Genomic DNA, 15,000 nt, shown 5'->3' with positions numbered 1-15,000 from the left:
TTCTCAAGCGCCTCTCTGGTTTCATTTGTTCGGGATGAGTCGTTCTGTGAGTCGTTCTCAAGCGCCTCTCTGGTTTCATTCGTTCGGGATGAGTCGTTCTGTGAGTCGTTCTCAAGCGCCTCTCTGGTTTCATTCGTTCGGGATGAGTCGTTCTGTGAGTCGTTCTCAAGCGCCTCTCTGGTTTCATTCGTTCGGGATGAGTCGTTCTATGAGTCGTTCTCAAGCGCCTCTCTGGTTTCATTCGTTCGGGATGAGTCGTTCTGTGAGTCGTTCTCAAGCGCCTCTCTGGTTTCATTTGTTCGGGATGAGTCGTTCTGTGAGTCGTTCTCAAGCGCCTCTCTGGTTTCATTCGTTCGGGATGAGTCGTTCTGTGAGTCGTTCTCAAGCGCCTCTCTGGTTTCATTCGTTCGGGATGAGTCGTTCTGTGAGTCGTTCTCGTGCGCCTCTCTGGTTTCATTCGTTCGGGATGAGTCGTTCTGTGAGTCGTTCTCAAGCGCCTCTCTGGTTTCATTTGTTCGGGATGAGTCGTTCTATGAGTCGTTCTCAAGCGCCTCTCTGGTTTCATTCGTTCGGGATGAGTCGTTCTGTGAGTCGTTCTCAAGCGCCTCTCTGGTTTCATTCGTTCGGGATGAGTCGTTCTGTGAGTCGTTCTCAAGCGCCTCTCTGGTTCCATTTGTTCGGGATGAGTCGTTCTATGAGTCGTTCTCAAGCGCCTTTCTGGCTTCATTTGTTCGGGATGAGTCGTTCTGTGAGTCGTTCTCAAGCGCCTCTCTGGTTTCATTCGTTCGGGATGAGTCGTTCTGTGAGTCGTTCTCAAGCGCCTCTCTGGTTTCATTTGTTCGGGATGAGTCGTTCTGTGAGTCGTTCTCAAGCGCCTCTCTGGTTTCATTCGTTCGGGATGAGTCGTTCTATGAGTCGTTCTCAAGCGCCTCTCTGGTTTCATTCGTTCGGGATGAGTCGTTCTCGTGAGTCGTTCTCGTGCGCCTCTCTGGTTTCATCTGTTCGGGATGAGTCGTTCGATGAGTCGTTCTCGTGCGCCTCTCTGGTTTCATTTGTTCGGGATGAGTCGTTCTGTGAGTCGTTCTCAAGCGCTTTTCTGATTTCATTTGTTCGGGATGAGTCGTTCTGTGAGTCGTTCTCAAGCGCTTTTCTGATTTCATTTGTTCGGGATGAGTCGTTCTCGTGAGTCGTTCTCGTGCGCCTCTCTGGTTTCATTCGTTCGGGATGAGTCGTTCTGTGAGTCGTTCTCAAGCGCTTTTCTGATTTCATTTGTTCGGGATGAGTCGTTCTATGAGTCGTTCTCGTGCGCCTCTCTGGTTTCATTTGTTCGGGATGAGCCGTTCTATGAGTCGTTCTCAAGCGCCTCTCTGGTTTCGTTTGTTCGGGATGAGTCATTCTGTGAGTCGTTCTCGTGCGCCTCTCTGGTTTCATCTGTTCGGGATGAGTCGTTCGATGAGTCGTTCTCGTGCGCCTCTCTGGTTTCATTTGTTCGGGATGAGTCGTTCTATGAGTCGTTCTCGTGCGCCTCTCTGGTTTCATTTGTTCGGGATGAGTCGTTCTATGAGTCGTTCTCAAGCGCCTCTCTGGTTTCATTTGTTCGGGATGAGTCGTTCTGTGAGTCGTTCTCAAGCGCCTTTCTGGTTTCATTCGTTCGGGATGAGTCGTTCTGTGAGTCGTTCTCAAGCGCCTTTCTGGTTTCATTTGTTCGGGATGAGTCGTTCTATGAGTCGTTCTCGTGCGCCTCTCTGGTTTCATTCGTTCGGGATGAGTCGTTCTGTGAGTCGTTCTCAAGCGCCTTTCTGGTTTCATTTGTTCGGGATGAGTCGTTCTATGAGTCGTTCTCGTGCGCCTCTCTGGTTTCATTTGTTCGGGATGAGTCGTTCTATGAGTCGTTCTCGTGCGCCTTTCTGGTTTCATTCGTTCGGGATGAGTCGTTCTATGAGTCGTTCTCAAGCGCCTTTCTGGCTTCATTTGTTCGGGATGAGTCGTTCTGTGAGTCGTTCTCAAGCGCCTTTCTGGTTTCATTTGTTCGGGATGAGTCGTTCTATGAGTCGTTCTCGTGCGCCTTTCTGGTTTCATTCGTTCGGGATGAGTCGTTCTGTGAGTCGTTCTCGTGCGCCTCTCTGGTTTCATTTGTTCGGGATGAGTCGTTCTATGAGTCGTTCTCGTGCGCCTCTCTGGTTTCATTTGTTCGGGATGAGTCGTTCTATGAGTCGTTCTCAAGCGCCTCTCTGGTTTCATTTGTTCGGGATGAGTCGTTCTGTGAGTCGTTCTCAAGCGCCTTTCTGGTTTCATTTGTTCGGGATGAGTCGTTCTATGAGTCGTTCTCGTGCGCCTTTCTGGTTTCATTCGTTCGGGATGAGTCGTTCTGTGAGTCGTTCTCGTGCGCCTCTCTGGTTTCATTTGTTCGGGATGAGTCGTTCTATGAGTCGTTCTCAAGCGCCTCTCTGGTTTCATTTGTTCGGGATGAGTCGTTCTGTGAGTCGTTCTCAAGCGCCTTTCTGGTTTCATTTGTTCGGGATGAGTCGTTCTATGAGTCGTTCTCGTGCGCCTCTCTGGTTTCATTTGTTCGGGATGAGTCGTTCTGTGAGTCGTTCTCAAGCGCCTCTCTGGTTTCATTCGTTCGGGATGAGTCGTTCTGTGAGTCGTTCTCAAGCGCCTCTCTGGTTTCGTTTGTTCGGGATGAGTCGTTCTATGAGTCGTTCTCAAGCGCCTCTCTGGTTTCATTTGGTTAGGATGATAGTCGTTCTATGAGTCGTTCTCTAGCGCCTCTTTGGTTTCATTTGTTCGGGATGAGTCGTTCTATGAGTCGTTCTCGTGCGCCTCTCTGGTTTCATTTGTTCGGGATGAGTCGTTCTATGAGTCGTTCTCAAGCGCCTCTCTGGTTTCATTTGTTCGGGATGAGTCGTTCTGTGAGTCGTTCTCAAGCGCCTTTCTGGTTTCATTCGTTCGGGATGAGTCGTTCTATGAGTCGTTCTCGTGCGCCTCTCTGGTTTCATTTGTTCGGGATGAGTCGTTCTATGAGTCGTTCTCAAGCGCCTCTCTGGTTTCATTTGTTCGGGATGAGTCGTTCTATGAGTCGTTCTCAAGCGCCTCTCTGGTTTCATTTGTTCGGGATGAGTCGTTCTATGAGTCGTTCTCAAGCGCCTCTCTGGTTTCATTTGTTCGGGATGAGTCGTTCTATGAGTCGTTCTCAAGCGCCTCTCTGGTTTCATTTGTTCGGGATGAGTCGTTCTGTGAGTCGTTCTCGTGCGCCTCTCTGGTTTCATTCGTTCGGGATGAGTCGTTCTATGAGTCGTTCTCAAGCGCCTCTCTGGTTTCATTTGTTCGGGATGATAGTCGTTCTATGAGTCGTTCTCGTGCGCCTCTCTGGTTCCATTCGTTCGGGATGAGTCGTTCTGTGAGTCGTTCTCAAGCGCCTCTCTGGTTTCATTTGTTCGGGATGAGTCGTTCTGTGAGTCGTTCTCAAGCGCCTCTCTGGTTCCATTCGTTCGGGATGAGTCGTTCTGTGAGTCGTTCTCAAGCGCCTCTCTGGTTTCATTTGTTCGGGATGAGTCGTTCTGTGAGTCGTTCTCAAGCGCCTCTCTGGTTTCATTCGTTCGGGATGAGTCGTTCTGTGAGTCGTTCTCAAGCGCCTCTCTGGTTCCATTTGTTCGGGATGAGTCGTTCTGTGAGTCGTTCTCAAGCGCCTCTCTGGTTCCATTTGTTCGGGATGAGTCGTTCTGTGAGTCGTTCTCAAGCGCCTCTCTGGTTCCATTTGTTCGGGATGAGTCGTTCTATGAGTCGTTCTCGTGCGCCTCTCTGGTTTCATTTGTTCGGGATGAGTCGTTCTGTGAGTCGTTCTCAAGCGCCTCTCTGGTTCCATTTGTTCGGGATGAGTCGTTCTATGAGTCGTTTTCGTGCGCCTCTCTGGTTTCATTTGTTCGGGATGAGTCGTTCTATGAGTCGTTCTCGTGCGCCTCTCTGGTTTCATTCGTTCGGGATGAGTCGTTCTGTGAGTCGTTCTCGTGCGCCTCTCTGGTTTCATTTGTTCGGGATGAGTCGTTCTGTGAGTCGTTCTCGTGCGCCTCTCTGGTTTCGTTTGTTCGGGATGAGTCGTTCTATGAGTCGTTCTCGTGCGCCTCTCTGGTTTCATTCGTTCGGGATGAGTCGTTCTATGAGTCGTTCTCGTGCGCCTCTCTGGTTCCATTTGTTCGGGATGAGTCGTTCTATGAGTCGTTCTCAAGCGCCTCTCTGGTTTCATTTGTTCGGGATGAGTCGTTCGATGAGTCGTTCTCAAGCGCCTCTCTGGTTTCATTTGTTCGGGATGAGTCGTTCTATGAGTCGTTCTCAAGCGCCTCTCTGGTTTCATTTGTTCGGGATGAGTCGTTCTATGAGTCGTTCTCAAGCGCCTCTCTGGTTTCATTTGTTCGGGATGAGTCGTTCTATGAGTCGTTCTCGTGCGCCTCTCTGGTTTCATTCGTTCGGGATGAGTCGTTCTATGAGTCGTTCTCGTGCGCCTCTCTGGTTTCATTTGTTCGGGATGAGTCGTTCTGTGAGTCGTTCTCAAGCGCCTCTCTGGTTTCGTTTGTTCGGGATGAGTCGTTCTATGAGTCGTTCTCGTGCGCCTCTCTGGTTTCATTCGTTCGGGATGAGTCGTTCTATGAGTCGTTCTCGTGCGCCTCTCTGGTTCCATTTGTTCGGGATGAGTCGTTCTATGAGTCGTTCTCAAGCGCCTCTCTGGTTTCATTTGTTCGGGATGAGTCGTTCGATGAGTCGTTCTCAAGCGCCTCTCTGGTTTCATTTGTTCGGGATGAGTCGTTCTATGAGTCGTTCTCAAGCGCCTCTCTGGTTTCATTTGTTCGGGATGAGTCGTTCTATGAGTCGTTCTCAAGCGCCTCTCTGGTTTCATTTGTTCGGGATGAGTCGTTCTATGAGTCGTTCTCGTGCGCCTCTCTGGTTTCATTCGTTCGGGATGAGTCGTTCTGTGAGTCGTTCTCAAGCGCCTCTCTGGTTTCATTTGTTTGGGATGAGTCGTTCTGTGAGTCGTTCTCAAGCGCCTCTCTGGTTTCGTTTGTTCGGGATGAGTCGTTCTATGAGTCGTTCTCAAGCGCCTCTCTGGTTTCATTTGTTTGGGATGAGTCGTTCTGTGAGTCGTTCTCAAGCGCCTCTCTGGTTTCGTTTGTTCGGGATGAGTCGTTCTATGAGTCGTTCTCAAGCGCCTCTCTGGTTCCATTTGTTCGGGATGAGTCGTTCTATGAGTCGTTCTCAAGCGCCGCTCTGGCTTCATTTGTTCGGGATGAGTCGTTCTATGAGTCGTTCTCAAGCGCCTCTCTGGTTCCATTTGTTCGGGATGAGTCGTTCTATGAGTCGTTCTCAAGCGCCGCTCTGGCTTCATTTGTTCGGGATGAGTCGTTCTATGAGTCGTTCTCAAGCGCCGCTCTGGCTTCATTTGTTCGGGATGAGTCGTTCTATGAGTCGTTCTCAAGCGCCTCTCTGGTTTCATTTGTTCGGGATGAGTCGTTCTGTGAGTCGTTCTCAAGCGCCTCTCTGGTTTCATTTGTTCGGGATGAGTCGTTCTGTGAGTCGTTCTCAAGCGCCTCTCTGATTTCATCTGTTCGGGATGAGTCGTTCGATGAGTCGTTCTCGTGCGCCTCTCTGGTTTCATTCGTTCGGGATGAGTCGTTCGATGAGTCGTTCTCGTGCGCCTCTCTGGTTTCATTCGTTCGGGATGATAGTCGTTCTATGAGTCGTTCTCAAGCGCCTTTCTGGCTTCATCTGTTCGGGATGAGTCGTTCTGGGAGTCGTTCTCAAGCGCCTCTCTGGTTTCATTTGTTTAGGATGAGTCGTTCTCGTGAGGCTGCGACGTGAGCAGGTCGTTTGCAGGCGGAGAAAGACTTGGAGACTATGCGGACATTTTTCATGAGAAATGGAGGGAGATAATGCAGGAATATATTTAAAGAGCGGGACGTTTAAGATATAGAAATAGAAAGAAGAAAAATGGAAATAGAAAGAAAAAAGATTGTGAAAAGATGTGTTGAGTTCGTAAACACCACTGACAGTGTCTTAGCATCGAAATTATAGTATTTATATGCAGATGTCTGTCTGAATATTTTTGTTTTTAGATTTAACGACGTATACGTTTGTATGTGTGAGAGGGGGGGGATAGAAAGATTAAAAGAGAGGGAAAGAGGAAGAGAGCGAGGGGGGGAGAAAGGGGAAGAGAGAGGGAAAGAGGAAGAGAGAGAGAAAGAGGGCGAGAGAGGGGGGGGGCGAAAGAGGAAGAGAGAGGGGGGTGCGAAAGAGGAAGGGAGAGGGAAAGGAAGAGAGAGGGAAAGAATGAGAGAGAGGGAAAGAGGAAGAGAGAGAACGAGGAAGACAGAGAGAAAGAAATAAACAAAAACAGAAAGAAAGAGAAAGAGAGTCAGAGAGATATAGAGAGAGAAGGAGGGGCTCAGTCGCAGCGAGGACAAATGGCTATATTTAAGCACGCTGTTAGCAATTACGCGACGAGGGCTAAACGACCCGACAGGAACGCCTCCCGATTTATTGTCGAAAAGCACGTGACAGAAACCGCGTATCCGTGACTACCTAAATTTTCTTCTCGATACCGGAAAGCGGCAGCCGTATTTCGGGCCCGACGAGAGACCGGTACCGACGGAATTCGTCTTCGGGAGAGCGTCCTGCGGTTCTTTTTTTCATTCCCGGGACGAACCGGTGGCGGCCATTTGCGGAGCGGCTTTGCGTGTACTTGGGTTGGATTCGGTCGGTTCGGATATTTTTTGGTGTTTTGGGTATTAATGTGTCTTTGCATTGCTTATATGTTTATGTATATTTTTATGTTTGTCTATATTTCTGTTGCATTGCTTATATGAATATTTTTATGCTTGTCTATATCTCTGTACATTAGTTTAAGCACTTCCCAAATACCACTTAATTCCCTGGTCTATCTACGTCTATCTTATCTCTTCATAGCTTGATCTCTCTTTCTATTTTCTCTCCTCATACCTTGGTCTCTATCTTCTCTCCTCATGACGACAACTCTCTTCTCTCCTCATATCATGGCCTCTCTCTATCTTCTGTCGTTATGCCTTGGTATGCCTTGAACTCTCTATCGCCTCTCCTCACAACTTGACCTCTCTCTGTTTTCTCCTACGTTGGTCTGTTTCTGTTTTCTATCTCATACCTTGGTCTCCCTCTTCCTTCCTCATGTCATGGTCTCTCTGTCGTGTCTCCTCATATTTTGATCTCTATCTATCTATTCTCCCATCCTCACACGTTGATATCTTAAGGCCGTGTCACACTAGCACTTTTTCCGTCAATTTTTTGACAATTTTATTTAACATAAATACAAACATTCTCGAATATAGCTCTTGATTTGACTTTGCTTGGCTGAAAAAGTTGACGGAAAGGTTTTCAGACGGAAACGATCATTATCGTCTGACTGGAGAATCGACAATTCGCTCAAAAAATGACAAAATTTCAGAAAATTGTCAAAAAATTGACGGAAAAAGTGCTAGTGTGACAGTACCTTTATTCTCTCCTTCCCGATTCCCTCCACCCTCACGCCCTCCCCTCCACCCCCACGCCCTCCCCTCCACCCCCATCCCCTTCTCTCCACCCTCCCCTCCCTCCCCACGCCCTCCCCTCCACCCCCACGCCCTTTTCTCCATCCCCACACCCTCCCCTCCACCCCCACGGCCTCCCCTCCACCCCCACGCCCTTCCCTCCACCCCCATCCCCTTCCCTCCACCCTCCCCTCCACCCCCCCACGCCCTCCCCTCCAGCACCGACCTCTCTAACCACCCCCTCCTTCTCTTTCCCTCCACAGCTCATTTTCAGCGGGGAGTACACCAAAGCCATGTCCAAGGACTGGCATTCGGGCCACTTCTGCTGCTGGCAGTGCGACGAGTCCCTCACTGGGCAGCGCTACGTCCTGAAGGATGACCATCCCTACTGCATCAAGTGCTACGAGGCCGTCTTCGCGAACACCTGCGAGGACTGCAACACCACGATCGGCATCGACTCCAAGGTAGGGTCGGGAGCTCTTTGGTTTTTTTTTTATCTGTTTCTTTTTTCTTTTTTTCGGGGGGGGTTATGATTTTTTTTGAGGGGGGGAGGGGGTGTTCTTTAAAGAATTGTTTATTTGTTTTGAATTGATCTTGTCTGAGTGAGAGGGGGGAGGGTTTAGTGGTGGAGCAAGCTAGTTGATTTTTTTCCATAACTTTTTATTATTATTATTCTAACTTCACATTACGCATATATATGTGTGTGTGTGTGTGTGTGTGTGTGTGTGTGTGTGTGTGTATATATATATATATATATATATATATATATATATATGTATATATATATATGTGTGTGTGTGTGTGTGTGTTTGTGTGTGTTTGTGTATGTGTGTATGTTTGTGTGTGTGTGTGTCTGTGTGTGTGTGTGTGTGATTTGTTTTTGTCTTTTATCATTATTATATCTTATGGATGGGGCTGAGTTAGGAGGTGGAAAACTTTGCATTTACGATATTTTCTTTATTTTGTTCGTCTACTTGAGTTTCTCTTTTACAAAACAGAAAAAAAATGTCCCCCCAAATCGTCACCTCAAAGACCTTCACGGTAATCAGATCTTAACTTACAAGTTTACTTACAATGCAAAGTACAGTCAACAGATCTTAATAATACAATACAAAAGTACACTCTACTTTATTCTGACGCTCATCACGTGTCAGACAGCTGTCTCTCGCGCCTGTACTTAACTTTTTGAGCGATGTAATGTCATAGCAGTTAAAGTTGAAAAGTGAATTATGTTTATTTGTCGTTCTGTCATACTCGACTACGTTACGACTGTTGGTAAATATGTGCGGTACATCGAAGGTTCATGGCTGTGATAACGTCTTGTGTTTTATGACAGAAGTTTGTGTCATTGTGTATTTGATATCGTGTATTCAATAGAGAGTTTTGGATCCTTTTAAGAATATGGCCAAGTTAAGATTTTTTTCTCCTCTCCTAGGAATGAACTTCTGTTTTTTGTATAGTTATTATTGTTATTATCATTATTTTTATTGTTAATATTATTATTGTCATCATTATTATCATCTTATGTTTTTTATTGATGGCCTTTTATAAACAGCGAATATGGTTTATCTTAAAGCAGACTTGTTCAGAGAAGCTCTAGATATTTGGTTTATTTATTCATTTATATCTCGGAAGAACGTCCCTTTCCGAATCAGTCCCTCGGGAATTTGAACGAGGGACCTCAAAATATACTTAAGTTAACCATCCGTTTAAAGGAGAGATCCCATTTTCTTCTCGACTGTCTTAGCAGTAACTAATGTAAAAAACAATTCGTACAAAAGGCGATATTCACTCGTAGAAAACTTTTCTTTTTGAAGATGGGGACGAAATACTTTTTTTTTTGCCGCAGCTTAAAGATCAGAGTTTTGTATTTGATCAGAACGATGATATCATTAAATCTGAACGTTCACTGATTTTAAATAAGATACCGCTAAGTTTATTTGGCAAGGCTACCATGGCATGCATTGAATTTCTGTCATGCTAGCCATACCTCGGTCCCCATTTCCTCTCTTTGTGCTTATTTCTATTTCTATTCTGATTTTATTTTCCCACGTAGTTATGAAAAAGATCAAAAGGGACTAACCAGTTCAGTAAATGATTCAATATACAATACAATAACTAAAAATAAGCATGGTATGATATGCATTTCGTGAACGTCCTTTCATCCCACTGGTGAAAATCCTCTAATATCCAAGAAATGATGAAGATAATCACCTTCTCGCGATAGTTCTGATTGATGCCAAACTGTCGTAGATTTAATGGATTAGCCTTTTTTTGTTTTTGTTTGTTTTTTTGTTTTTTAAGGGGTGCGGAGGCCATAAATCAACCCTTTTTTCATAGTACGTAAGGTGTTGGAACGCCTTCTTAGCCTATTAAATCTTCGTAGGGTTAGGAAAAAAAATAAATATTTATGGGCGCGATCTGTTTGTTTGTTTTGTTTCTCTGGGTGGTCTGTTTCTTTTGATATTTTTTCGGAGGATAGAGATAGCTGTTTCAACTCGCTCTCTTTTGTTTATTTATATTTCTAAACGAGACAAAGGAGGCTCACCGATAAGCCGTTGGTAGAGTCAGATGGAAATCATGTGAACGTCGTTGAACAGTGAACAAAGGTACTCACTGAATTGAACACAGACGCTGCAACGTTTTAGGCTGAATGCAGATACCCGCATTCACGTACCTTGTCATAGGGTTGCTTTTCGCATATCATCATCTTCGCAGTAATCACAGGAGTCTGTATATTACGTTCACAGTTCAGGTGAAGGATTTATAAGAGTTATAAGACATGCTCTTACAAGGATCTAATCAGTGTAGATCATGAATATCATCATCTGTCTCTCTCTCTCTTTCTCTCTTTCTTTCTTTCTCGCTTTCTCTCTCTCTCTCTCTCTCTCTTTCTCTTTCTCTTTTTCCCTCTCTCTTTCTCTCTCTCTGTTTCTCTCTCTCTCTCTCTCTCTCTCTCACTCTCCCCCTCTTTCTTTCTTTCTCGCTTTCTTTCTCTCTCTCTCTCTCTCTCTCTCTCTCTCTCTCTCTCTCTCTCTTTCTCTCTCTCACTCTAACTCTTTCTTTCTTTCTCTCTGTCTCTCCCTTTGTCTCTCTGTTTATCTCTCTCTCTCTCTCTCTTTCTTCCTCTCTCTCTCTCTCTCTCTCTCTCTCTCTCTCTCTCTCTCTCTCTCTCTCTCTCTCTCTCTCTCTCTCTCTCTCACTCTCTCTCTCTATCTCTATCTTTCTCTTTCCCCTTGCTTCTCTTTCTCTCTCTCTCTCTCTCTCTCTCTCTCTCTCTCTCTCTCTCTCTCTCTCTCTCTCTCTCTCTCTCTCTCTCTCTCTCTCTCTCTCTTATTTCCCGTCGAAGCTCCAAGATCTACGACCTTTGAAGGCCAAACGACAACAAGCCCCGGTGTGTATCATTGCCAAACCGCACGCGCCCCATTTTCTCCGTTTTAGCTTCCATTTATTTCGTTCCCGTTTTTTTCTTTTTCTCGAGTTTATTACGTTCAACCTTTTGATCTTTATTCGCGAGGAGCGTTCGAAGGAAATATTCTCTTGCGATTTAGACAATGCCGTGTTGCATGTTTTGACTTCCTGGGACGTGTTTGGTGATGTCAGCTGACGTGACGTGTTGATGTCAGCTGACGTGACCTGTTGATGTCAGCTGACGTGACCTGTTGATGTCAGCTGACGTGACCTGTTGATGTCAGCTGACGTGACCTGTTGATGTCAGCTGACGTGACCTGTTGATGTCAGCTGACGTGACCTGTTGATGTCAGCTGACGTGACCTGTTGATGGCAGCTGACGTGACCTGTTGATGGCAGCTGACGTGACCTGTTGATGTCAGCTGACGTGACCTGTTGATGTCAGCTGACGTGACCTGTTGATGTCAGCTGACGTGACCTGTTGATGTCAGCTGACGTGACCTGTTGATGTCAGCTGACGTGACCTGTTGATGTCAGCTGACGTGACGTGTTGATGTCAGCTGACGTGACGTGTTGATGTCAGCTGACGTGACGTGTTGATGTCAGCTGACGTGACGTGTTGATGTCAGCTGACGTGACGTGTTGATGTCAGCTGACGTGACGTGTTGATGTCAGCTGACGTGACGTGTTGATGTCAGCTGACGTGACCTGTTGATGGCAGCTGACATGACCTGTTGATGGCAGCTGACGTGACGTGCTGATGTCAGCTGACGTGACCTGTTGATGTCAGCTGACGTGACGTGTTGATGTCAGCTGACGTGACGTGTTGATGTCAGCTGACGTGACGTGTTGATGTCAGCTGACGTGACGTGTTGATGTCAGCTGACGTGACCTGTTGATGTCAGCTGACGTGACGTGTTGATGTCAGCTGACGTGACGTGTTGATGGCAGCTGACGTGACCTGTTGATGTCAGCTGACGTGACGTGTTGATGTCAGCTGACGTGACGTGTTGATGTCAGCTGACGTGACCTGTTGATGTCAGCTGACGTGACCTGTTGATGTCAGCTGACGTGACGTGTTGATGTCAGCTGACGTGACCTGTTGATGTCAGCTGACGTGACCTGTTGATGTCAGCTGACGTGACCTGTTGATGTCAGCTGACGTGACCTGTTGATGTCAGCTGACGTGACCTGTTGATGGCAGCTGACGTGACGTGTTGATGTCAGCTGACGTGACGTGTTGATGTCAGCTGACGTGACGTGTTGATGTCAGCTGACGTGACGTGTTGATGTCAGCTGACGTGACGTGTTGATGTCAGCTGACGTGACGTGTTGATGTCAGCTGACGTGACGTGTTGATGTCAGCTGACGTGACCTGTTGATGTCAGCTGACGTGACCTGTTGATGTCAGCTGACGTGACCTGTTGATGTCAGCTGACGTGACCTGTTGATGTCAGCTGACGTGACCTGTTGATGTCAGCTGACGTGACCTGTTGATGTCAGCTGACGTGACCTGTTGATGTCAGCTGACGTGACCTGTTGATGTCAGCTGACGTGACCTGTTGATGTCAGCTGACCCAGCGCGCGGACAAGGAAGTAGCAGAGGAACTGAGTCCTCTGGCCTTTTATTTATTTATTTATTATTATTTGTTTATCATTATTATGATTATTATTTATTATTTATTTATTATTATTATGATTATTATTTATTATTACTTATTATCATTTATTATTACTTATTATTATTTATTATTGTTTATTATTACTTATTATTATTGATTATTATTACTTATTATTATTGTTTATTATTGATTATTATTTATTATTATTTATTGTCAATTATTAATATTATTTATTATTATTATTTATTGTCAATTATTATTATTATTTATTATTATTACTTATTATTATTTATCATTACTTATTATTATTTATTATTACTTATTATTGTTTATTATTATTTATTATTACTTATTATTATTGTTTATTTATTATTATTTTTGTTTATTATTTATTATTATTTATTGTCAATTATTAATATTATTTATTGTCAATTATTAGTATTATTTATTATTATTTATTGTCAATTATAATTATTATTTATTGTCAATTATTATTATTATATATTGTCAATTATTATTATTATTATTTATTGTCAATTATTATTATTATTTATTGTCAATTATTATTATTATTTATTGTCAATTATTATTATTATTTATTGTCAATTATTATTATTATTTATTGTCAATTATTATTATTATTTATTGTCAATTATTATTATTATTTATTGTCAATTATTATTATTATTTATTGTCAATTATTATTATTATTTATTTTCAATTATTGTTATTATTTATTGTCAATTATTATTATTATTATTTATTGTCAGTTATCATTATTATTTATTGTCAATTATTATTATTATTTATTGTCAATTATTATTATTATTTATTGTCATTTATTATTATTATTATTTATTATTCATTTATTATTATGTCCTCCCAACTCCCGGTAATTCCTTTTGCGGAGTATTGTAACCTAATGGCGTCAGGTGATGGTTTTCTGTTTATCCGGCCGTCTGTCTCTCTGTCTGTCTGTCCATTAAACTGTCTATTTATTTTTCGACTTGTCTATCTATCTCTCTGTCTGTCTGTTTGTCAGTAAGCCGAATTATCTATCTACCTATCTATCTATTTGTCTGCCTATCAGTGTGTATACATGCATACACGCACGCACGCACCCCCCCCCCCACACACACACATACATACACACATACCCCCCGCCACACACCCACCTTCACTTTCACTCACCTCTCCCGGGCCTCCCCCTTCCCCCCCCCCCCTCTACCCTGACGCACACACCCCCTCCCACGTCTCCCACATATCTCACTTCCGCGTCTTGGTGCCAAATGTGTCGACTCTGGAGACGTGTAACTCAAGATTGACCAAAAAGGAGGCAGACGATCGCGTATCTCAAAGATCGTGAGGGTGGGTGGGGGGGGAGGTCATAGGAAAGGTCACAGGAAGGGGTCACGGTGTTTCGGGGCGAGGTCGTGGAAGGAGGTCAGGGCGAAGGAAATGTGTTTCTTGTCGTAGGCGTTGAATAGGTGTGTGTTTGTGTTGGTGTTTTGGGGATTCATGGCCTCGTATTTTTTTTAATCCGATCTTTTGGTGAATAGGTTTTTGATGTGAAATTACCCTTTTTTTATCGGATTTTTAGTGTGGTTGGTTAGGGGAGGACAGTGTTACCAAACAGTGATTACAGAAGGACAGTGTTACCAAACAGTGAAGATATTAGGTCGTGTCTTAGCAACACCAATGATTATATAACATCATGACTGTTTCTTCTCTCGCTATACGTGTGTTACAACAGTTATAACGACAGTAAGAATGATAATAACAACAGAAACAACTACAACGACGACAACGACAATAACAGCAAACACAACGACTACAACGACTACAACGACGATAACAACAACAAAAACAACTACTATAATGACAACAACTACAATAACAACAACACAAACAACTACTATAACGACGACAACGACAATAACAACAACAACGATAGCAATAATAATCGTAACAAAAAACAAAAACACAAAAAAAACACACACAGAGCTTCCAACGAAATGAACATTTGGCTCCATCTCGCGTTAACGTGGCACGGCGCGTGAGACTGGCAGGCAGCGGGAGCGAGAGCAGAATTGTGACAAGGCTAATTTGGCTCCGGTTCCGTCACGACCCTTATCTCTCTCCGGCTGTCAGAAATTCGCCGAAGAGACGAGGCCTGTGTGGAGGGGCATTGTCCTGTGGTTCGCGAGGTGTGCGTGAGGGATTGGGTTTGACGTTGGAAGGAGGGGAGAGGGAAGGAGGGAAGAGGGAAGGAGTGGGGGTGGTGGAGAGGGATTGGCTTTGACGTTGGAATGAGGGGAGAGGGAAGGAGGGGGTGTTGGAGGAGGGAGGGAAGGAGGTGGAGGGAAGAGGTGGAGAGGAATAGAGGCTTTGACGTTGGAAGGTGGAGGGAAGGAGGGTGG

The 15,000-nt window shown here is 44.8% G+C and overlaps 1 protein-coding gene across 1 annotated transcript in view; it reads left to right on the top strand.

Moving 5' to 3' along the window:
* Positions 1–15,000, top strand: part of LOC113810417 (four and a half LIM domains protein limpet) — a gene marked incomplete in the record, with an annotated part of 279,503 nt that overhangs the window by 116,054 nt on the left and 148,449 nt on the right. Inside the window, 1 exon segment of the mRNA XM_070139504.1 lies at positions 7,811–8,011. Within this exon segment, the coding sequence (XP_069995605.1) occupies positions 7,811–8,011 (201 nt within the window).

The sequence above is a fragment of the Penaeus vannamei genome, chromosome 25, assembly GCF_042767895.1.
Source record: "Penaeus vannamei isolate JL-2024 chromosome 25, ASM4276789v1, whole genome shotgun sequence".
NCBI lineage: Eukaryota > Metazoa > Arthropoda > Malacostraca > Decapoda > Penaeidae > Penaeus > Penaeus vannamei.
The sequence above is the reverse complement of the archived record's forward strand: the minus strand, read 5'-3'. Positions and strand labels throughout refer to the sequence as shown.